The sequence below is a fragment of the Sarcophilus harrisii genome, chromosome 4 (genome assembly GCF_902635505.1).
Source record: "Sarcophilus harrisii chromosome 4, mSarHar1.11, whole genome shotgun sequence".
Classification (NCBI taxonomy): domain Eukaryota; kingdom Metazoa; phylum Chordata; class Mammalia; order Dasyuromorphia; family Dasyuridae; genus Sarcophilus; species Sarcophilus harrisii.
Window position 1 is genome coordinate 192004090 of NC_045429.1, and position 25871 is coordinate 192029960.

General features: G+C 35.7%; 2 protein-coding genes across 4 annotated transcripts in view; one reads left to right on the plus strand and one right to left on the minus strand.

Annotated features, from left to right (window-relative positions):
* Positions 1 to 16556, minus strand: part of FIG4 (FIG4 phosphoinositide 5-phosphatase) — a 131979-nt gene extending 115423 nt beyond the window's left edge. For 2 of the 3 annotated variants that reach the window (XM_031964422.1, XM_003769351.4), the window contains exon 1: positions 16347 to 16555. In XM_031964422.1, the coding sequence (XP_031820282.1) occupies positions 16347 to 16409 (63 nt within the window). In that variant the 5' untranslated portion in view covers positions 16410 to 16555. Of the gene's footprint in view, positions 1 to 16346 lie in introns of all 3 variants that reach the window. The other variant, XM_023503161.2, reaches the window with a different exon arrangement.
* A 4102-nt stretch (positions 16557 to 20658) lies between these two features.
* The window catches only part of AK9 (adenylate kinase 9), a 116829-nt gene continuing 111616 nt past the window's right edge, over positions 20659 to 25871 (plus strand). Inside the window, exon 1 of the mRNA XM_031964424.1 lies at positions 20659 to 20802. The gene's annotated coding sequence lies outside the window, so the exon portion shown is untranslated. The remainder of the gene's footprint in view (positions 20803 to 25871) is intronic.

Consider the following 25871-nt stretch of genomic DNA (forward strand, 5'->3'; position numbering starts at 1 on the left):
CTCTTCCTCTTATCTGAACAAGATTCTCCTCTACAAAATACTCCAAAAATAATCATTAAGCCTTTGGTAGGAGCCCCCAATAAGGAGATCCCTCACTCTCCTACTCCCCAGTACCCAAGGACAGCTGGAACAACTGTTCCTTACATAACAACTGTTTCCTTACATCCAGACTCTATTTGCTTCTTTGAAATTTCCATCCATTAATCAGATATGCATCCTGGGTTCAAGCAAAACAAGTGTAATCCCTCTTCCACATGATAATCCTTCAAGAACTTAAAGTCAGATATGTCTCTCCTAAAAATTCTCTTTTCCAGGCTAAACATTTCCAGTTCTTTCAACCAATCCTCCTATGGAACAAATTTACTAATATGAATAATAACAGTAGCTATCATTTATATAGTACTCTGAAGTTTTGCAAAGCACTTTATAGGTATCTTCTTATTTGAACCTCTATGGTAATTGTGGGTTAGGGAAGCCTAACACTATCTTGTGATTCATTTTTAGATCTACTTCAATTCCCTTTCTACTCAATTATGAATTTAATCTGATTTCTGTCTTGTGTGGAAACTTTATTCAGTTATGGCAATTGTGAGAAAACTTTTTTTTTTGCATTATTTTAACTCAGCCCTATGTGACCAGGAAGCTAGACCACCTCTACTTGTTGCTAAGAGACCATTAATTAAAGGACCAATGTTATCTGACCAGAAATCCAGTCAGATCCAAAGACTACTAGAAGTTTTCTAATAATTATATATTTCAAGCACTCCATATGTCTTATCTGAAAATTGGCTCCATACTGGTCAATTATTGTTTATTTGTTCCTTTAAATACAGACATTAATAGGACCTCTTATTCTGTTTTCAGGAACTGAATCTATTCACTCTACATCTCCAAAGTCAGAAAGTCCCAAATCTTTGTTCCAATTAGAAATCAAATTACCTAATCTTGCATCCTGGTTTATATCCTACCAATTGTTTTCTTTTACCACATAAAAATCTTTCTCCTTCTGAGTTCCAGGTCTACTATCAAGCCAGGGAGACCTAGAACCAGTCTGTTATGCAATTGGCATGTGTTAGTTAATAAATTGACATACCTAGAAGCTCAAACCTTGGTTTCTCAGTTATTTCTCTTTTTTTTTTTTGGCATTTATTGTTTTGTTTTATTTATTTAATATTTTTCACCAATTGCATTCAAAACAAAAAAAAATTACATTTGTTTCTAAAATTTTTGAGTCCTAGGTTCTCTCCACCTAAATTAAGAAACCACTTTTGAAGTTATGCAAAATATTTTCATAAAAATCAAGTTGTTAAAAAAACATAGATCTTCCCCCTAATGAAAATAAAAACCCTCAAGAAAAATTAAGCTAAAGAGAGAGAGAAAGGGAGGGAGGGAGGGAGGGGGAGAGAGAGAGAAAGAGAGAGAGAGAGAGGGAGGGAGGGAGGGAGGGAGGGAGAGGGGAGAAAGAGAAAGGGGGAGGAGAGAGGGAAAGAGAGAGAAGGAACAGTTTGTTTGCAGAACAATGTTTCTTTTCTGGGTATGGATAGGATTTTTCTTCATAAGTCCTTCAGAATAGTCATGGATGATTGTATTATTCCTCAGTTATTTGAAAGCTCTTCCAACAGACTTCATAATAATCTTAGGAGGTAGATCATTTTACAGATGAAGAGAGTGAGGTTGAGAGAGATTAAATGACTTGCTCACAATCCCACAACTACTACTGAGTGTCTGAGGCAAACCCAGGTCTTCCTCACTCTAATTCCAATGTGTCATCATGCTGCCTCTACTTGGCAATTGATTAGCCTCAACAATTTCTGGTGACTTTCCAATCTCCTTCTAATGCTTAGCATAGTATTCTAACTGGGGTCTGACCGGGCCGAGTCCAGCAAGACACCACCACTCTGTCCTAAAACATTCTGCCTTTCTTAATGTAGTTTAAGACTATATTAAATCTTGAATTTGATGTCACACTGTTGATTCACATACAATCCACTATCATTTTCAAATAAACTGCTGTCTAGCTATGCCTCCCCTATCTTATACTTATGGAGTTCATTTTTTATCCCAAGTATAAGGCATGACATTTATCCCTATTTGATTTTATTAATTTTTAGGCTTTTAAGATCCTACTAGTAATCTAATATGTTAGTTTGAAAATTGATAGGCATATTATTTAGCCTTTATTCAAATAGTGCTTTAAAATGTTGAACAGCATAAAGCCAAACATTGATCCCCACAGCATTCTTCTAAAGACCTATTTCCAAGCTGATATCAAATCACTAATGATTCTTAAGCTCTGGACATTCAGCAAGTTCTGGATATACCTTATTGTGTACAATTTGGTGCAGAGGTATCAATACAACACTTCTTTATAAATTGAGACCTAAATAAGATTAAAATGTAATTGGGAAATATTTTAACAAAATAAGTAAAAATAAAAATATAAATAATATCAATATGTGGTTTTCTAAGTCAATATGTGGCCCATAGAAAGTTTTATGGTATGGCTTGGTAACCTATTTCTATTCTAGTTTGGCACTACTAATCTAATGCATCTCTATCCTTTTCTATCACCACAAAAGCTGCATGAAAGATATTAGCAAATTCTAAAATCAAGAACAGGGGTCAGAAAACTATGGCCAGTGGGACAAATCCAGCTCACTAGTTATTTTTGTCCAGCCACAATCTAAGAATGTTGTTATTTTTAACACTTTTAAAGTTCTATTGAAACAAAGTCATTTCCATTCGTTTACATATGGCTGCTTTCACACTAGACCAGGAAAGCTGAATAGTTGTGATAGAGTATGTGAAGTTCCCACAGCTTCATACTACTTGCTCAGTGCATAGTACAAATCTCAGTGATACAGTTATGACTAAAGAATATTTTACTGTACTGGAACGTTTTACTCTTTATGATCAGATCATATCCATCATGTCAATATAAGAAGAGTAAAAAAAAAAAGTTTTATCATTTTTCAACTGACTTTTTTCTGAAAGAGAAGAATCTTTCTTAAACACTTTTATTAAACACTTAATGACTTTAAAAATTAGCTTTTCTTGCAGATTTAATAGTATTTCTAAATGAATTAAACATAAAATTACAAGGCAAAAAAAGTGCTTACATGTGAAAATTATTTTGTGATGAAGTTAACAAATGACATTAATGTTATTTGAATCATAATGTCAAACTGCTTTATATACTTTCCATGTTTTCAAAAATTAAAAGAAAAAACAATGAACTTTCCAATCCCACATAAATTTGCAGCAGATCTTTATTCTGAGCTCAAATCTCAGTTCTAGCAGCAAGATCTTAATTCAACTACAAAAGAAATTTCCATATTTCAAAAGCCACTTAACTCCACAAATAAGGAGCTTCCACCTAAACTTAAATTAGAAGTGATTAATATGCAATGTAATGATATACTAAAAGGCAAAATCAAGAATATAAGAATCTAATTCAAATTATATAAGTGTCTTCCAGATGATAAATATTTTATTGATATTATTTGGCAGTATATATCTGTGTGAAAGGGAATTTTCTAAGATAAAACATAAAAGCTCATTACAGATCAGCATTAACGATGAACATTTTACAAACAATTTTGAACTGAGTCCCAATTAAGTGAAATATTCTAAAAAAGCAATTTTTTAAATTAGTAAACTTGTATTATGAAAAAGCCCCATTTCTATTATTATTAATATGGTTGATTTTTTTCAATAAAAATTGTGGAAATGTGTTTTCTCTTTTGTGGTATAAGTATCTAATATCATCAATTTTGCCTCCTGACCCACAATGCCTAAAACACTATCTGGCTCTTTAAAGAAAAAAAAAATCTGCCAATTCCTGATCAAGATAAATGATACCTAGGGCTTACTTGTGATCTACCAGGCTAATAATCCTTTTAATAAAGAAAAGAAGTTTGCTCTTGCATAATTTATTCTTGATGAATTTATACTGGATTTTTTTGATTGCCAATTATTTTTCTAGATGTTTACTAACCATCTCTTCAATAATACAATGTAGAGTTTTGCCAAAAATCAGTCAAGTTGATTGATTAGACTAAGGCTTGTAGATTCCATTCTCTTTCCTTTTTAGAAAATTGAGCTATTTGCCTCTTTCCAATCCTTCTGTTTCTCCTGTTCTCATCTCCAGAAGTCACTGACAGGGGTCCAGAAATACATCTGCCAGAACTTTTAGTCCTCAAAATGTAGTTCATCTGAAGCAGGTGACTAGAGGGCTGAAACTCTTGAGTCTTTGCACTGAGGTTGGTTCAAGCACTTAGGGCTAATTACCAACTGGACAATACTCTATGGGCATGTACTTGGGAAACGACCCTTCCCACTATCCTGTGTGGGCTCGATGCTTGGTTATACAGAGGATTGTAGGAGGGATTGGGGGTGGAATAAGACGAGCCAGGGTCACTTTTTGCGGTAGACGAGGTAGAAGACAGTTGCAGAGATTCTCTTCCATCCCCTTCACGTCTACCCCTAAAGACCAAGAATAAAGACTAAAAACTTTTGCTTATCCTGACTCCAGCTGATTCTGAGGTATCCTGGGTGCTAGTATGGTTGGTCGTTACAGGTGACTTGAACTAACCCAGGACTCATTCAACACAAATGTATGTTACGGTTTCTTTATTTAACCTGGAACTCTCCTTGTGGCAGGAATCCCTACAATTCACACTCTAGGCAGTTTCGTTCACCCAGATCTATCCTACTACAAGAGGACTACCTCCACCACATAGCTATACTCAAATTCTCAAAGTGATGTGATCCTTCACCCATTGTGGAGGAATTCACTGCCCCTTCTCACCACATCTAAACATAAACCAGCCCTCCTCTGCTAATTGCCTCCTTTCTGATCCTCACCACTCTTTTGCTCTACCTGTTGAAGGAGGGTAAATCCCATTTAACTCACAATCGCCCTTAAAAAAAACTGCAGAGAAACAACTATGTTATATTAACTAATAGTTCCTTTCAGTCAGAGAACTGCAGAGCTCATGAAACATCACACACCATGTTACATCATCCAATCATGTCAGCTAGCTGACCAACCAGCAAATCAGCTACAGAGCCTTTATTTAACCTTTTTTTCTTTCTCAAACCAGAAGGGGAAACAAAGAATTCTGAAGGCATTTCTGAAAGGCTCACTTTCTCTCCACCCAGTCAAGTCCTACTTCTTTTGATCTCACTTGAGGTTTTCAAGACAAAGATACTGAAGTGGGTGCCTTTCCTTCTCCAGCTCATTTTACAGATGAGGAAAACGGGGTTAAGTGACTTACCCAGGGTCACACAGCTAGTGTCTATGGCTGAATTTGACCTCAAGTCTTCCTCATTGCAACCCAGTGCACCTATCTCTGCTCTATCCACTGCATCACCTAGCTAGCTATCCACCTGTACATGGTGCTAGAAAGCAATTCAGTTTGTCTTCCTATCTTCCAAAGAGCATTATTCTTTATCCAAACAATCAGGAACTAGATGCAGAAATCTTATCAGCTGACTCAACTTTGATTGGCTTCTATATAGAGCTATACAAAGGTAGGTTTTCTTCATCTGCTGAGTTTATCACTCACGTGGCTCAAAGCATGCCCTCTTGGTACAAGTGAATCAAGTTTCCTTTATGAGATTAAAATTCACAAATTTCCCTTTCCATTACTTACAAAATTGATGGCACTAATTAAACTACTCCACGGTCTCCAAAGTTATTTATCATTTTGTTGGATTTAACCTCTAAGCCTTAAAAACAATTGCATGCAAATGAGCTGAAAGACCACAATTTCAGCCATTTCTCAGTCCTCCAAAAGGTCTTTTTAACATTCTGTATCTCTGAAAATTGTTTCTTCACACTTCCACTTTATAATTTTTTAGTATATACAAGTGCTTTTTCCTCCTCTTTCAGGCTTGAAACCATTTCTGTATAAAAGGATCATGACTTTACTTCTTCGTACAGAGTTGCTTTTAATCCATTTTATTTTCATTTTCGATCCCTTTTGGCAACCATACTGCTCACATCTTATCAGAAAACTTATTTCCTATACATATGGATTTTATCAAGTTTTATTCAATTTTTCTGACCTCAGTTAGCAAAGTGTTTACCTATGAAATATTACCTTACATTCTTACAAGTTGAATTATTTCATTTTCTTTATGGCCCTTTCAGCAACCAAAATGTTCCCATATTTAAAGGGCAGCATCTTATGTAAACATTTGGCTGTTCATTCAAGTATATGAAAATGCTAATGGGGATTCAAACTAGTAATATTATTATATACATGGAAGTCAGATGTTTCATTTGCTTCACAAAACATCAGTTTCCATATACTCAGGAGCATCCAACTTATCATAATATGATAATATATTTTTCCATTAAAATCAATCAGAGATACCAGTTCAAGATCTCAGGAGCAAAGTCAACACTGAAACTTCAGGGTATAGTAAAATCTATCATTGCAAATACATACAGATGATGATGACTCAGGACCTATGAAAAAAAAACTGTTGCCTATGGCTGTATATTTTCAAAATAGTCAAAAACTTCCTTTTTTTTCTTTAACTTAAAAAAAACCCAATATTTCCTTCACTTAATCCAAGCTAGCAATAATGATACCTAAATAACTTAAGTATTAATATAGAAATGCCCAGGGTCGTTTTAACAACAGGTTTAAGTGAAAATGGGGGCAATCCAGTGTTTCAGTTTATTAATTTAGAAAGAAAAAATATGTACTTGGAAGATTTGGAAGTTTACTGATTAAAAGAGTGAAATTATATCAGGAAGACCTGGGTTAAAATCCTGGCTCAGACCCTTATAGTGTGGCCCCAGCCAGACAAGGCACTTAAAATGAAAAGCCTGGGCTAGATGACCACTGAGATCCTTTTCTGACCTAAATCTGCATTCCTATACCTGAGTTTGAAGCCTAATTTGAGATCTAAAGCTGGAACAGAACTTTGAAATCATCTAGTCCTTTTTCTTTTCACAGATAAGAAAAAAGAGTCCCAGGAAAATTGAGTAACTTGCCTAATTTTGTTCAGGCAGTAAACATCAGAGGAGGAATTTAAACCTAGTTCCTTGTCTTTCCATTGCAACATGTTTCTGATAAACCACTGGAGGAAGAAACTAAAACTCATTTTCTCTTCTACAAAATGGAGATAATAATCTAGGATTCTTGTGAACAAAGTGCTTTGTAAACCTAAAAGTGCTCCATAAATGTAAGCTATTATTTTTTTCCAAAAAAAAAAAAAAAAAAAACCTGTATTAATCATATTCAATTTACTTGAATATTTTAAATAAAACAAAACCAGATTTGCTTTCTATGTGAGCTTAAAGAACTCCAAGCATTTTTGAAATACAGCAAGAAGAGATGAATTTCTGATCACTATGATGGTATTTCAAGAGCCAGATGAAATCTTATGAAAATTCCATTTACCCATCAGATATTATTCTAAATGATATAGCATAATATAGCAGAAAGAACCTGGATTTGAAATTATAAGACCTAGGTTCAAATCTCAGTTCTGCCACTTAAAACCTCTGTGACCTTGAGGAAATTATTTTATCCCTTTGTTCCTCATTTTCTTTCTCTGAAAATGATAGCATTAGACTATCAATAGACCTAATTGGTCCTTTCTAACTTTAAAACCCTAGTATGAACATTACCATACTAGCAAAGTAACTAATATGCAACTTGCTTAAGTAAAACATTGTCTTCTCTGGTTTTATTTCCCAGAACTCCAAATTCCTGCTCTTGCTAAACAAGAAATTCTCTGTTGATTAGAGTAAATAGACCTACTTTCCAATACTGAAGTTATTAGAAAGACTTATTCCCTAAGGCTCTTATAGAGAAAGAACAAAAATGAGATGTGGCTCTAATAGTAACAAGAGATTTGAGGAAGAATATATTTTCTAAATAGTAGAAAATAGTGGAGTTATCTCCCAGAAGAGTATTACCAATTATGTTCAATATTAACCTACTTTCTTCCACTTGGAGAGTTAAAAAAAAAATAATTTGCAAGAATATCAGGGTTTAAAACAGATGAGGAAAGCTCATGAGTAAAATTTGATGTTATAACTACTTTAAAAATAACATCAGCACAAATTAGCATTAGGCATGCTCTCTCTACAACCTCATTGGCTTTTAGAAGATAATATAGGGAGTCATATTAGCTCCTTCCATATGTAGACACTTTACAAATAGTGGAAATTAAAGATCTCATCTACTGTCAGAAAAAAATCTGAGGAGAGAGGCTTTGAGAAATAGGTATGAATTTGCATATCTGTAAATTTTGTTCCACAAAGCCTTTTCCTTGCATGGAATTTCTATACTAATTTTATCATGGATGACAGCGACCTCGTGTGGATTTAGTCAATTTATGCTGCTGGGGAAGAAAAGTGTTTTTGAACACCCAAAACAAATGTCTCTACTGCCCTCTGGTGTTCAAGAAACTTCATGTTTGGCACTTTTTTCATAAAAGCTTTATTGCCTCTGAACTGTTTTATCTATTCTTTAGCAAGAACTCTGTGACTAATTTTTCACACCTAGTCACTTTAGATTTAATATTATATACCAAGGATCTCAGAATCTCTGGGTTTAGAATTGCCCTGAATTAGCTTTTCCTAGAATTTTCTCCCTCTCCCATCCAGCCCAAAATTTTTAATGATTTCTCTGTAGGAGTTGTTATTGATAGCTAATAAGTAATACATATTTCATATTTTTAGATATTTCATAGTGGAAAGTGAAAATTCAAACTATTTTAGGGCTGAGAGAATATAATTGGCTCAATTAATGTATCAAGACAACAAACACTTGGGAAGGGGGATCAAAAGTAGATTCAGGACAGGTAGCAGGGTGATGACAACTTGGAAGACCACACATTTATTCCAATGATGGTGTTGCCTTCAAAATCTGGAGGACCTTGCTTTGAATGTGGTAGCATTCAGTAGTAGCAAATCTTTATCATTTGAAAATGAATTAAATCAAATCAATTTACACAACTCAGTATAAAGGATAAAAGCCTAATGAATAAAATGAGCTAAGCCTAATGAATAAAGTGAATATTCTATTAAGGTGACTTTTTAATTAGAAATAATTACTTGTTTACAGTAAAGCAACAGGATTATTTTTTTTTCTTGATTCTCAACTGACTCAAAAAGCAATTCCAAAGGAGTCCCAAAAATATTTTGAGCAATGTCATAATTATTTGTGTAACTTTCCAGTGAGGACCTTAAATAGTAACTTTTTTGGGAATATATCTAAATGTATAAACTCTGGTCTGCCGTATGTTTTTTTTTAATTAGTCTCCTTACTTTATAATTTAATGTTATACAGAGTGAACCCCCATTTACAATTAGAATGCATCCTTTCAAAAGTCTGAAGTTTTTAATAAGTCAATAAAGTCAATTCCCCCAATAAAACCTGAGCCCACTTCACCATCCCTGAGCTAGAAATACCCTTTCTGTCACCTGTACTCCCTCAGCAATTTATATTTCTTTGTAACATACACAGGCAATCAAATACACATTAGGATTCATAGTACAGTCCTTATTTACTTGTCATCCTCCTGGTGTTTTGCACAGCAACTGAGAATGTATGAATTCAATAAATGTCTAAATTGTTGGATCAAGATTATAATTATGGTCCTATTGCATTCACTAAAAGATGGCAAGGTGATATTTGGAGGATAGACAGATAGATAGATGGATAGATGGATGGATAGACGGATGGACAAACAGACAGATAAAAAGACATTTAGACAGATGGATGGAGTGCTGACATTAGTTCAACTAATGTCTGAATTGATAGACTGAATTCAAATCTGCCCTTAGACACTAACTAGCTGTTCATCTATAAAATGAGCTGGAGATGGAAATAAGCAAACCATTCCAGTATCTTTACCAAGAAAACCAAAATGATTAAAGAACAAAAATAACACACATAACATGTCTGGGTTATTGTTTGCTATTTCATTTGTGATTTCATCTATAACTGGTGAATACCCCAAAGTCCTCATTTTAAGCACCAATGATCACCACACTGAAGCTAAAAAGGTATGATGAGCAAACTAAGTAGAATTTGTATTAATCACTGCACATGCCTAGAAATTTATTTTTGTGTTATTTGAGTAATATCAATTAACTGTTTAATTTGGGAAATAAAAATTTTTTAAAATATTTCAAAAACTTTGAAGTCCTATATAAATATGACCTATTTTTTTTTTATTATTATTAGCCTATGTGAAGGCAGGGACTAGCACTGATATCATTTTATGTCCTGACACCTACCACTAGATTTGTGCTCAGAAGACCTGAACTTAAAATGGAGATAATATTACTTATACTGTCTACCTCACAGGACTTTTATAGGAAAGCATTTTATCAACTTTAAAGTGTTACATTACTAATAAGCTATTATCTCTCTCTTTTTTTAAGCAACTAAGTGTCAAAGTGGATAGAATAATGTTTCAGGAGTCAAATCCCACCTCAGATACTTACTCAGTGACTTTAGATAACTCTGCTTTGCCTCAGTTTCCTCAGTTGTATAATAAGGATAATTGAACCTCCTTCACAGTGTTGTTGTGAGGATCTCATTTGTAAAATCCTTAGAACAATGCTTGGCACATAATAGATGCTATGTAAATAATATCCTTTGTTTTAACCAAGCAATTTCATTGGTGTAGGGAGCTCCACTTACATGACTATTTCTGCCATGTTTATAATATTACTCTGCACCTTACAGTCAGTATCCGTTCTCTTGGACACTGAAAAGTTAAGGAACTTGAACAAGGTTATACAGAACTCAACTCAGAAACAGGCCTTAAAACAAGAGTTTATGATTCCTAAAGCTAATTCTCCACCCACTTCTTTCTCTATTAATTACCACAGATTATTATAATTAAATTATGTTTCAATTGAATTATGAAATGAGTATCCATCTCTCCATTTTGGGAGGGTGGGGTTTTTTGGGGGGGAGGTTTTTTTTGGGGGGGAGGGGAAACTGTTGCTGTTTTTATTTGTTATTTTTTCCCAAGATAACTGGAGTTAAATGACTTGCCCAGGATCCCACAGCTAGAAAGTCGTGTCTGATTTGAACTTAATCCTAACTTCAGAGTCAGTGCTCTGTCCACTGTGCCATCTAGTTGTCCCCATCTCTCCTTCTTTTCAAATACTTTTCAAAACCTACTTTGAGAATATTCTTCTGGGCTAAATATACAGAAGACAAGCACTTCCTCTAAATAGTACTGGTAGTTCTTTATTTTTGTTTAGCCCTCTTCATTCTCTCACCTGACCCCTACACAACCAGCTGGATTGGACAGTGTTCATTTCTATCTCTACAGCAAATCTTATATCTGTCCCTTTGTTGCCACTCAACCATGATCCTAGATTAGGCCCCTCTTTACTTCTCTAGACTATCACAGTGACCTACTAATTAGATTTCCTACTTTCAGTCTCTCTCTTATACAATCCAAGTCCCACACAACTCCCCAAATTATTCTTCAGCAGAGGTCTAACAACTTCATTCCCTTGCTCAAAAAAACAACTTCCCTTGCTCTAAGATACAAACTCCTTAGTTTGACATTTAAAAGCTTTCATAATCAGCTTTCTGCTCCACCTTTCTAGACTTAATTCACACTGCTCCCCTCCCCTCACTCTAATGTCCAGCAACACAAGGTTCTTCATACTCAGTGCCTTGTACTTAAAAAAAGCCTGATGAATAGAATTAAATTTAGGCAAAAGTAAAGTCAATGTTGAAGAGACTGTCAATTCTAAAACAGACTGTCAGTACAATCAATACCAAAACTGAAAAAAGAACCATTGTGACCAAGAGGAGGGATAGGTTACAGACTTGGAATCAAGTTGTCACCAACCTGAGTCCCGTCTGAATTCTGATGTTATATGCTACCCAAAGTATTCTCCAAATCCTTATGTTTTCTAGCTCATTCAGTGAAGTTTTGGTAAGTTACTACAGAACAGGTTTCATCCTCAAATATCTGTGATAGCTTGCCTCAGTAACAATCACTGATTTCTCACCTTGACAATGTGCGTGTGCACAGGCACATATATATGCACATTCCCTTAGGGAATCCATGAGATACCACAATATTTCCTTAAGACACAGACAGGACAACTCTAGCAGGATTAATTGTTAAGCCCCAGGAATTCACATACCACATCACCTTGTGGCATTTTACTCCAACAATGGCCAAGTATATGCTGCCAGTAAATAATCAGGCAAAAAGTATTTATTAAGCACTGACTATGTAACAGGGATGATACTAAGTAATGAAAATAAAAAAAGATAAAAAGACAGGTACTTGTCCCTCAAGGACCTCACATTCTAATTGGGAGAGATAATATGCAAAAAATTACATACAAGCTATTTTTCAGATTAGATGGAAAGTAATCTCAGAGGAAGGACACTAGCAATGGGGGAGGATCAAGAAAAACTTTCTGTAGGTGAGTCCTAAACTGAGTCTTGAAGAAAGTTAAAGAACACAGGAGGCAAAGGTAAGGAAAGGGAACATTCCAGGCATGGAAGACAACCAATAAAAAGGTACTAAGTGGGGAAATGGAATTGCATGTAAAAAAGAACCACAAGAAGGCCAGTGTTGCTAGATGTATATTGGTGGAGTATGTGCTAAATAATGATGTGTATGAAGAATGGAAAGATAAGAAAGGGGTTCAAAAGACATTTATGTCTTTTAAAAGATATCTGATCTTGGAGATTACAGTGCTATATAAAAAACACTGTGCAAGTTAAAATCAGTGGTAATGAAGTTAATAACCAAAGGTAGGCTCATGGGATCATAGATTCTGTTCTAATAAAAGAAGTTTAAAATCCAAAACCTTAAAAAAAAAAAAAAAAAAAAAAAAAGATGAGGAAACTGAAGCACAGAGAGATTAAAGTGATTGATTTAAAGTTACAGGAATTAACAATTCATACAAACACACACACACACACACACACACATATATATATTATACATATATATATATATATATATATATATATATATATATATATCAGTGCTAGAATTAGATTCAAGTAATACAAGATACACATCTAGCATTCTTTCTATTACAACATACAGCAACTCCAATTGTAAAAGCACTCTCAGGAATATGACTTTTTTCAGCATGGAGATCAGCTGTAAAACTTGTAACCTAATTCAGTCATAATTAAAAGTTCCCCACCCCATTCCTAAACCAAGTCTCCAAATGAAATGCGTACTATGATAAGAGTTGCTTTTTAAAAAGTATTTCTCCTAGAGAAATCACTGTCAACTTGAAACATCTGGTCCATAAATTTCAATTAAATCAAGGACTTGCACAAAGTTTCAGGAAGGAATGCTTCCAGAATTGAATTCATAGGGCTGCTGTGACACACAATAAATTTTGATTTGTTGATTGAATTGTGAAGAGTTTTGCAATCTTTAAAGTGTTTTACATATATGTGAGTTATTATTTGTCACCAGAAACACTTGTTCAACATTATGGCACATGACTTCCAAATAACATGGCAGCTCAGGCACTTTTTCCAAATACCTTTAACTCTCTAACCCTCCAAAAAGAGAAATCAAGGACCAGATGTAAATAACTAAGGCTAAACTCATACAACGAAGAGGGAACAACAGGGTAAAATCCTTACGAACCAATACTGGATAATTCTAATCCTTAAGGCACTCACTCAATATCCTTTCCCCACAATTCTACTTATTCCCAAGAGGACCACAAGCTGATCTGCAGATTTGTACCTGAGGGCTATATTGGGATCTTTCTCCTCCTACCCTGATGTAGAGAATTTTGGGGAATTCCTAACTCCAAGCCATCAATCACAAGTTGCTGAGAAATAAGCTGAGAGGGACAGAAAAACCTGCTGCTTTCTGTTTGGAGGCCCAAGCCTAGGTTAAGGAACTACCAAGGTTACAAGAACTCTGACCAGAATTACTTTTTTTTCCTCTTATTACAAAATTTTAGGTGCTGATTTAGTCCTGCTAGAACAAAAAAAGAGGAACCACAAAGGAAAAATTGGGGGAGGAGTTAAGAGAAATGTGTTTATCTGAAATGGGTCAAAAAGAAAGGAGAATAAAACTTCACTAGGGCTGGTCCTGCCCCACCAAGAGTACTCAGAACGGGGACTTAAGCCGGTGAAGACTGTTTCCCAAAACATGGACACTGAGGCAGTCTGGCAATGAAGCTTTTTATAAATACCCAATTTAAGTAAGGAGAAGCTAGGCTAAAAGTCATGTTTACAATAAAAAGACCAAAACATCACTGAAAAAATTAAATTACTTTCAATAAACAAAAAATCTATTTTTCTCTCCAGTGATTTGTAATTGTCATTTTTGATGGCCTTTTCTCACCCATTAATAACCACAATGAAGCATAATCCCCAAGGAGGCCAAAGACGGAAGGAAAAGTCTTACATATACAACAATGTTTTTAACAATACTTTCTTTGTTATCAAAAATCTGGAAACAAAGTGGGTATCCTTTAACTTGGGAATAACTGAACAATTTGTGGTACAAAAATGTAATAGAATATTTTTCTATTGGTCATGAATTCAGAGAAACCTGGAAAGACCAATAAGAATTGATGCAAAATAAAACAATTTCTTCAATGACCACAATACCATAATATTAAAAACACGAAAAAGCATTAATGCTCCAATCGATATAAACAAACAAATGTCAATAGCCCTCTTACAGTGGGGTGCTAGCTAAAGGTTGGTTTGTTTGTTTAATCAACAAAGTTTATTTAATTATTGCATCTTTTGCCAGGATCTAGTCCAGTTTGCAATGAAATCCATTTCGGATTATCTAAATTTTTAAATATGTTGGGAAATTCACTGTAATGCTATCCTAGGAGTTCATGCCACATAATTCGTTTATGAGTGTATAAACTTCTGCTGTGCCCAAAGTAGACTCCCTTGGAAAAGGTACAATCTGTACTATATATCCAATCCTAAGATATATAAAAGTGTTATAACAATATTCCAATATAAGTTTTGTTAGGACAATAAGCAATCTGCAATATACCTTAATATTAATATTTTACATTGAACAACAATCATTACAACCAACGTGCTTCAATTGAGAAAGAGAAATAGTGAGTTGACTTAATTTTCAAAATACTTAAGTAAACAAAATTTAAATATTTCCAAGTCAACACAAATCCACAAGGTTTTGCTCAGGTACCATTAGCCCCTGAAAAACATATTCTACCTGTAAAATGTTTCACCTCCCTTTTAAGGAATTAAAGTTTTGTTTTACACATTTTGTCCCAAAGAAGATACAAGGAAAATATTTTAAAAATGCAAATAAAATAGAACTATTTTATTCACACAAAAATGCCGGGAAATAAAATAAAGACAAAATAAAAAGGAATAGAAAAAAGTCAGCTATTGCTACTAACAAAATCCAACTAAACACCAATCATAATATTTTCAAACAACCAAAACAGGAAAGAAAAAAGTCAGCTACTGCTGCCAACACAGTCCGAATAAATAATATTTTATCATAATGGTATTTAAGCATAAAGTCCAAATAGAAAGTTTGCAAGACCTAATAGAAACATTTTCACGGCTTTCAGGTTCCATATTCATGTTCCACGGGAACACGGATTTCCCACCTGTTTTCCTATGTGAATTGTAAATGAATTAAAAAATGTCTTTGGGTGCGGTGAGCAGCCTTTGTATGTTTATTCACTTGTTGCCAGTATACTCCAGATTTAATAAATATTAAGGACTTAACAAATGCAATATTGTTATCACTGTATAGAGCCAAAGACCCTCAATCATAATGATATTTTAAAGCCCAAACATATAGTTTCAAGTTCCGAAGGAAGTCCTAAAAAGTTTTCACTTTGAACATAAAACAGCAGAGGAAGGTTGACTTCCCCAGAACTGTTATCTGAGATTAAGGAAGTGGAGGAAAGAAACTTAAAATCATAGGATTTTTACTTAGAAGGGACTCTGAAATCATAGCGCATAACCCTAAGCCGTAGAAAGAGAGCTGCCTTTGGAGTCGGAGACTCGAGTTCAAATCCTACTTCTACCACGGGGATCCTTAAGCAGGCCACTTAGCATCTCTAGGCCCGAGTTTCCTCATCTGTAATATTAAAGGACTGGTCGAGATGGACTCCGGCATCTCTCCCTGCTCTAAACCTACATCCTTAAGAATGGGAAGCTCCGAGCCGAGGGAGTCACTTTCCCGAAGTCACAGAGGTAAGTAAGCAGTAGAGACAGGGATTCGAACACGGGTCCTCTTGCCCGGCTCCATCCTCCCCGTGCGGAGAGGACGTCCGGCCCCACCCCCACCCCACGCCCCGGGTGGTCCAGCGCGGGGTCACTACTCACAGCTCTGGTCTCATAGAGCACCAGCTTTTGGACCGAGCTGATGATGGGGGCCGCGGTGGGCATGCTGGCGGGGTGGGTGGGGGGCGAAGCAGGCACGTCGAGCCTTCAGTCGAGAGCACCAGACTGGGAAGGGGCCACAGTGGGCATCCCGCCCCAGGTCGGTGGGGGCTTGAAGTGACAGCGGCGCTACTTCCGGATCACTTTGGACAGTCCGGCTCCGCCCCGATCCGGGCAAGAGCTGGGCGACAGAGAGAGCCCTGAGGTGGGAAGCGCCATCTTTCTTAAGGGAAACGGGAGCGTGGGAGGGATATGGTGATCGGTGATTGGCTACTCTTCTATCGTGCTTGTCGATTGGTTGGATTTCTTTGAATAGCGTGTGTAGGAGAGAAATTCCATTTATTTGGGAGAAGGGAGTTGGGTATTCTCTCCAGATCGTAGTTATTATTGATCATTCTCATGTCATGAGTTCTCATTGAAAAATGAACTCTTAAGGCGTGAGTTCAACTTGGCCTGTTAAGGAAATATGTTTTGAATGACTCCACAAGGGTTGTTAGTAGTTTTAGTTATGTCTGACCCTTCAATAAGTCTTTTGGGGTTTTTCGGGGCAAAGATACTGGAGTAGGTAGTAGTATTCTTCAGCAAGAGACCTTGTCCCCTCATCATTTATTACAACACAGCAGTGTTCCAATCGTATATAATAACTCAGGAGAGAGAGAGAAGAGAGAGAGAGACAGAGAGAGAAGAGAGAGAGAGAAAGAGAGAGAAGAGAAGAGAGAGAGAGAGAGAGAGAGAGAGAGAGAGAGAGAGAGAGAGAGAGAGAGAGAGAGAGAGAGAGAGAGAGAGAGAGAGAGAGAGAGAGAGAGAGAGAGAGAGAGAGAGAAGAGAGAGAGAGAGAGAGAGAGAAGAGAGAGAGAGAGAGAGAGAGAGAGAGAAGAGGAGAGAGAGAGAGAAGAGAGAAGAGAGAGAGAGAGAGAAGAGAGAGAGAGAGAGAGAGAGAGAGAGGAGAGAGAGAGAGAAGAGAGAGAGAGAGAAGAGAGAGAGAGAGAGAGAGAGAGAGAGAGAGAGAGAGAGAGAGAGAAGAGAAGAAGAGAGAAGAGACAGAAGAGAGAGAGAGAAGAGAGAATGATGATGAGAAAGAGAATAGAGAGAGATATAGATAAGAGAGAGAGAGTAGAGAGAGAAGATCAGAAGAAGAGTAAGAGAAGAAGAAGAGTAGAGAGAAGAGAGAGAAAAGAGAGAGAAGAGAGAGAGACAGAGAGAGAACAGAGAGAGAGATGAAGAAGAGAGAGAGAGAGAGAGAGAGAGTAGAGAAGAGAGACTAGAGAGAAGAGAGAGAGAAAGAGAGAGAGATAGATCATAATTATTGAATCAGATAAGTGTAGAGAATAATGGTCCTGAATCATAGTTAAGAAGTAGTAGTTTAGTGAAGCTATTTTCAATAATTAGTAAAATTAATCATTTACTCTTTGTATCATCTCACATATTGAGCAGTGTGAAGAGATATCCTCAGATTATGTTTAATCATATGTACTCTAATCAATAAAGATTTAGAGCTAATTTTCCATCATAATCTATAATACTTTGATATTTTCTGAAAATTGTTCTATATCTTTGACAATTGTCATTGAAGAATATCTAGATATTAATTTTACTTCTTAACTCTAATCAAATTTTAAAATGTAATCTGTTTCAGAGAAATTTGCTGCAAAGATTTTTTAACAATTTTCCTACTTTTCTTCTAATTTTAGCTGCATTGGTTTTCTTTGTACAGAAGCTTTTAAATTTTGTGTAATTAAAATTATCCATCTTACCTCTTGTGACCCTCTCTATCTTTTATTTGGTCATGAATTATTTCCCTCTTTATCTTTTATCTGGTCATGAATTCTTCCCCTATACTCACAACTGATAGGTAATTTCTTCCCTGCACCATTAATTTTCTTACTGCATTACTTTTTATGTCTAAAACATGTACTAATTTTAAAATTATGTTGGTATGTAGTTGTCAGAATTCCCATGCCAAGACCACTCTCCCTTTTTACTCTTCTCTTTTTACTTTTAGAAGACACCCTGTTTTCCAGAGGAAAAATGCAGAAAGGGTCAAAGATCCTTTAAGCTCACCCTCTGGATGAACTCAACTACAGTAAAATCCCAGAATTGTTTCATACCAGCACCAATTGGTTCCTGAATTCAGACAAATACTTGTAGAAACCATGTTCCAGGCATGAAGCCCTGCTATGAATCAAGCTTTTCTAATTTTTTTTTTTTTGTTAATCAGCATTATGAGAGCTACAGATCACTGAATAGCCATTGGTATTGGTATTGGTATTGAGATTTGCCCACATTAAAACAGATCAAGAGAAGGTGCTGGCATGTGTGCCTAGTTTCCCTCCTTCAAGAGAATAAAGAAGAATTTTTGTATATGACCATTGTTAGCTCTTTAGTTTTATGTTTCTGTTTGATTTCATTTCTTAAAGTTAACTGCGGTTTTGATAATTTGTGTCAGTTCGTTGATATTTTTATGAGTTAACTGTAGTTTTGAAAACTTGTGTAAGCTCTTTAGTATTCTCTTTAGTATTTTTAGAGTTAACCATGATTGCATAATCTCTATAATTTTTTGGTCATTTATTTTCAGAGTTCACATAGTGTGAAATGTTGGCATATGCCTAATTAGTGCCAGACTGCATTCCAGGTCTCTATTACTGAATTAAAGGATTTTTTAAAATATGGTTGCTGATAGTTTGGATTTTTTCCCTTGAAAACTGTTTGTTCACACTACATAGCATTTGCAAACCTTCTGTTTTTGTCCGCCTGCATTTTTTATTTCCTTCACAGGTTAATTGTACATTATTTCAAAGTCTGATTCTTCTTGTGCAGCAAAATAACTGTATGGACATGTATACATATATTGTATTTAACATATACTTTAACATATTTAACATGTATTGGTCTACCTGCCCTCTGGGGGAGGGAATGGGGGAAGGAGGGGAAAAACTGAAACAAAAGGTTTTTCAATTGTCAATGCTGAAAAATTACCCATGCATATATCTTGTAAATAAAAAGCTATAATAAAAAAAAAGAAAATTGTTCACATGCTTTGACTATCTATTTGAAAATTATAGTGGTTGAATTGTTTCAGTCATGTGTAATTCTTTATGACCTTATTTGAGATTTTCTTGTTTGCTTTGACTATTTGAAAATTATAGTGGTTGAATTGTTTCAGTCATGTGTAATTCTTTATGATCTTATTTGAGATTTTCTTGTCAAAGATACTGTAGTGGTTTGCCATTTCCTTTTCTAGTTCATTTTACAGATGAGGTACTGAGACAAATAGGATTAAGTGCCTTGACTTGCCCAGTGGCCAAATTTGAAGTCAGGAATATGAGTTTTCCTAATTCCAGGCCCAACATTTTATCCATTTTGCCAACTAGCTGCTTATATTGGAAATTAAGTCTGATAAATTTATATTTGTTCCGTACATAAAATGGATAAAATTCAAAGTGCGGACACTAGAGAGAGAGCTACCTACCTTTTCATACTTAAAGTATGAATAAAAGCATAGAGATGGAAAATGCAAGTTTTCAAGGGAGAATAGCAAATAGTCCAATTGGAGACAGAGTGAGTAGTAGTGATAAATAGTGCAATATAAGCCTAAAAATGTGAAGTAGTATCAGATCTTGTAAGCCTTGGATACCATGTCACTGAATTTTATTCATTAGATAACTGAATGATTTTTAGTAGAGCAGTGATAATCTGGGCATAAGATTAGTTCAGCAACAGACGAATAGACTCCTAAAGGGCAATTAATGCTTTAAATAAACACTGAAGCCCAATTATTCACTGGGAAGTAGAAAATAAAAGAATAGAAACATTTCTCTTGCTAAAGCAAGTGATATGTACTGTATGAGTACCTGGAAGACTCAAAAGAAAACGAGGTAGAATTTTAACTTCACCTCCTCCTCGGACCTCAGCACTTAGCATTTACTTCTACAGAAATAACAGCTACTAGCATCTATGAAGCGCTTTAAGGTTTACAAAGAGCTTTACAAATATCTCGTTTTTAAAAACCTATCTAGATCAGGGGACCTATGTGTGCGTGCAAGTCTGTGTGTGCGTGCGCGCGCGTCCCTTCTGAGACCCATCAATCCCTCTTTCACGTATACTCTGCACGCACCAAAACTGCAATCCCTTCCCAGGCTAAATCTGTCCCTATAGATGAAGGAGTTAAATCCAACTCCTGGTCCCAGTTCCTTCTCCTGCCCCAGTAGAGAGACAAAGCTGCGTCCGGGCCCCGCCCCGTCCTGAACTCGAGGATGCGCGAGGCCCTACTTTCCCCTGGGCGTGCAGGACCCGCCCTTTGGTTTCTAAGGCAACGACTAAATACATATCTTGCAGGTGGTTGCGGCGGGAGGTGCAACCGGCCTGGACAACTGAAAGCAGTAGAACCTGCAGAAAAGTGGTAAGTACCATTTTTCCTGGAAGAACGGAGACCTTTCACACACACACACACACACACACACACACACACACATACACACACGCATACAACTCTGTCACCTTTCCCGTTTCCTATCTTCCCCACTCATCTCCTTCTTGAAGCTAGATAGCACGCTTGTGTGATAAATTGCAGCTCTGATCTTGCAGGCAGTCAGGAGTAAAGTTCGAATGCGGGCTCTGATGCTTACTTACTACGAGTTACTTTGCACAACTCATTCTTCATTTCTGGCGTCACTTTCCTTAATCTGAACAATGAAAGGATTAGCCTAAATGATTTTTAAGAGCCCCTTCAGTTCCAAACACGATGATCCAGCAGCCTCTACCTCTCTTCCTCCCCTTGCAGGAGGGTCCCACGTTTAAGGCACCCCTCTGAGCTTCCCCTTTTTGTAGATGAAATCACATTTCCCTACGTTATTTTGAAGTCCAATTGCATTCAATAAACTTTTGGAACAAATAACCTGGTCAATGATTGTACATTTTGTAAAATGTGGAAGTGTCCTAGGCTAATGTCTCCCAAACCTATATTCTTTCTGCTACTACAATATTGCTTCCTTCTCAGTGTAACATATCATGAAATAAAGATTAATAAAGATATTTGCCACTTTTAATTTCTTGAACCAAGAAATAATAACTTTATTAATACATTATAACCAAGCTTCATTTCAAAGTGAAGTTTTCTTCTCTAGCACCAGCTGGGTCCTGTTTCCTCCTATTGACATAGGGATATTTAATATCACAGAAATATGTGAAGCACATTATAAGCTCCTTGAGGGCAGAAATTGTTTCAGTTCAGCATTTAGCTCAGTGACTTATACATAATAAACAAGCTTAAACAATGTTTTTCTAATTGAATTGAAATGATACAAGCAAGTTCATTTATGTAAGGTCCTCATTAATAGCTTACCTTATTTATAACATAGACATCAAGTTATTTTTTCTATATAGTTGTTTCTAAACATAAAAAGAACATGAGAGGGGAAAACTTTTCAAAGAGTTTTATTTCAGCTTCTATATATTAAAAGTTACTGTGCCTTTAGTAACCCTGTACTTGAATTCTCAAGTTTCACTTAGTTATTTCTCCCTTTCCACACTAGGATTCAGTAATTTTCCATGGTTATATTCATCTAAAGAGTTGCACCTTTCCCAACTATGAATGAAAATTTTTTTAAAAAAGATTTTTGAGAAACTACAGCCAAACTCACCTGCAGAAAGTATTATTATTAGCTAAATGTTTAAATGGAGGTTATTGGCTAGGAAGAAAGATTTAACCCCTCTTCCCATTCCCAAAAATACCTTCAGCTTCTTACACATACACACACACAAAAAAAATTTCCCCATTCTGTTGCCAGCTCTTCTCATAATTAATCTATATGTCAGGTCAATTCAACAACTTTTGTATGTAGGGTCTATTAGTATATCCAGACTATTTACATCCCAATACCCATCCCAACTCCATCCTGTTATAGTCTCAGGTCTCTATTAAAAAAAACATTTTTAAGGATTTTATAGATGAAATGTATCTTCATTTATAGCATTGTTGCAAAATAATTATTTAGTCTACAACACTGCTTCATGTATTTTTAAACTTTTGTTGAAGGTTTTTTGGGGGGAAGATTTGTATTTTATTTTGCAACATGATTTATGGAAATGTTGTGCACACAACTTCACATGGTCCTTCTTAAAGAGGCATGTGAGGAGGAAGGGGAAGAATCTGGAACTCAATTTTTTTAAAAATCAAAAGTTTAAAAAAATTGTTTTACAAGTAACTGGGGAAAAATAAAAATATATTTTAAACACTAGTTCAGTTAAATTTGCTAGTGGGAGACGGGAGGTGTTGTGTTTTTGTGGAACTAGTCATGAATGATTTGAATGGGGCATGACTACACTAAATTACAAAGTTCTCTACTTTCCTATGTATATATAAATTATAAACCTTATATTGTTTTTATAATAAGAACTGTGTCTGGTTTTTCTGGATCTGCCTGGACAAGATACACTAGCACATAAAATAGAAAATAAATCAATATTAAAATTTTCCAGAAATGTAACATCATGAAATATAGTAGGATATATCAGTACAGTTTTTGCAGCAAATGAAGGATAATATAATTACAGCAATAATTTTCTGTTACCAGCTCTTGTGATGCAACGTATCCTGCTGCATATACTATTGTAAGGCTAAATTACATAAATTTAAGGCTTATTCAAGGAAGCTTTTGTTGAGATAATAGCTTCTTGCAATTATGGGATTCTCAAGTAAAGATATGTTATAAGTCTACTTGTTATGCCATAATGACTTTAGTGGTTAGAAGAACACTGAATGATGCATTGAGTGACCAAGAAGAAATGGCAGTAGCTGAGTTAAAGGTTTCCTCTTCTGTTGATCCTGTATTTTAAGAGCCTTAAGAGAGATGTCTTATAGTTGAAGGAATAAATTACATCACCTCTGAGGACTCTTCTGAAATCTGGTGATATGTTGATCATGTTTTTAGTTCACTTAAACTGATTTAATTCATAAACTTTCTTTTTTTCCTCCTGTGGCAATTGGGGTTAAGTGACTTGCTCAGAGTCACACAGTCAGGAAGTGTTAAGTGTCTGAGACCAAATTTGAACTCAGGTCCTCCTGACTTCAGAGCTGGTGCTCTATCCACTGTGCCACCTAGCTGCCCCGATTCATAAACTTTCGATTATTGATTCAACTAGATTATTCTGCCTCTTTATCAGGTTTTATGGAATTGCTCTTAGCACTAGTCTTGAGCAGACGAGGATGTCTTAGAAGTGATGACATAAATCTAGGACCAGCCAATAAGACCCATTGTTCTCTGACTTTCATAGGAGAATTTGTTTCCTGTTAATCTGGCCAACTCTGTATAGTTATTTCCCTTTTACATAGAGGAAATTTACAGCTATGATTAAAAAGCCATAGAAATGGAATATTTGGGGAAGTGAAAGATTTAGGGAAATTTTCCACTGTAAAAAAGCAGTTTACCTACAAACCATGATGTGGTCTTCAAAAACTGTTTCCTATGCCCTTAAGAATTTTCTCCTTTTCACTCTTTTGGTCCTTTCTCCTCCCTCAAAATGCTTTCTTCCTCTATTTTCTTCCATAACTACAGAGAAATGTTACTATTTTTCTCTGACCCAATTCCCTTCTCTTCATTTAAGAGGGTTGGGCTACATTCAAATTTTCTTGCAAACTAGGGGGGTCTAGTTGGAAATCTGGAAGTAATAATGCAGTGCCTTAGACAGTGTGGCAAAAATGGAAGAGCAAGTGGGGAAGGTCATTAAGTCCTGCATTAGACAGGGGAGGAAGAAATATCAACAATACTAATATATTTTGAAAACTTGGCTGACAGTTATGCAGGTGTAAAGAGATAAATTACATGTGAAACAAGAATAGAAACTTGGTAAATCGGAGGACATGATTAAAACAAGGTTGCTTTGATGTTCTGGGTTCTTTGGTGTGTTACTTCTCTCTGCCTCCTATATATTTACACTTGAAGGAGCATTCTGTAAAGCTCTGTTTCTCAAGCTCAAGTTATATATAGACTTACTACATATTGCCAATATTATCTTTTTAAGCATTCTCATACTACAACCTCAGAATATAGGGGTTTCAGAGAATAAATAACATCAAATATAGGTCCATTGAGGCTTTCCATATAAATTTCCTATCACTGCTGTAGTATTTCAATGGAATATCATATCCAGAGTTCAGCTGGTCCCCCAGAGAGATTTATATAGATACGCCTCCCAGCTCCTCAGTTTGACATGGTGAGTTCCTTGAATTTGCAGCAACAGTTTTTAAAATTGTTTACTATCAATATGAAAAAAATGAAATATTATTGTTCTTAAAAAAAAAAAGATGAACAAGCTAGAAAAGCCTGGAAAGATTTACACTAACTGATGCTGAATGAAGCAGGAAGAATCAGGAAAATGATGTACATAGCAACAAGTTTGTATAATGATCAACTATGATAGACTTGGTTATCCTCAGTAAACTGGTGATCAAGGCAATCCCATCAACCTTTGGATGGAGAATATCATCCACATCCAGAGAAATACCTATGGATACTGAATGTGGATCAACACACACTGTTTTCACCTTTTTTTCCTTCTTTCTCATGGTTTTTTTCATTTCTCTCCCAATATGTCATAGCACTCTATTCACTGTATCACTTGGTGGTCTCCATCATATCTATCCCTTATACTACCTGCTTTGTGACCTGTGACTAGAGAAGAGCTTTCCTTGTCTTATCAGCTCTGAATTTTGCATTCCTTTGCTGTTAAAATTTTCCCAGAGAACCTTTTAAGCTCACTCTTCAGTACCCTGCTGAGTCCTTTGATTTCCAACACAGATCCATCAAAAGGAATATGGTTTTCAGAGATGTTAACTGTCCTTCATTTTGCCACAGATTCATCAATATAAATCCCTTTGTTGTTTCTTAGTTCAGAGTTTCAATAGTTCCTTCTAAGCCTCCAGAATAAAAATTGGCTCCTCTGCTCATCATTTAAAGCCTTCTGTAGTGTGGCCCCAGCCTTTCTTTCTGGATAAATTTCACATTACCTCTTTCAAACAATCTGCATTCTGTCCAGAATGACTTATTTTACTTTTCCCTATACATGCCATCCATCTTCATCTTCCATGCTATCTTCTATTTTCCCCATGCCCTCTACCTCTTGGAGTCTCTAATTCACTTCAAAGCTCATATGAAGTGCTACCTTTTCCAAGAAGCTATTCCTGATCCCCCTTCTGTTCTTTCTCTGTCTTGAGAAATTGCCTTGTATTTTCTGTTGTATGCATTGTATATTTCCTCATGTGTACATGTTGCTCCTATCCTAGGTCCTTATTGCAGAAAATCTTTTTTATCCTTAACAACTTGCAGAATGCCCAATATGTGGTAGGTGCTTAACAGATACCTGCTGACTTAAAAGATAAAAATGATAAACTAAATTTGAATATCCAGGCAATAAATTAAATTACTTTATTTCAAAAAGTTGCTTAACTCAAGGATAATTTTATCACTAAAC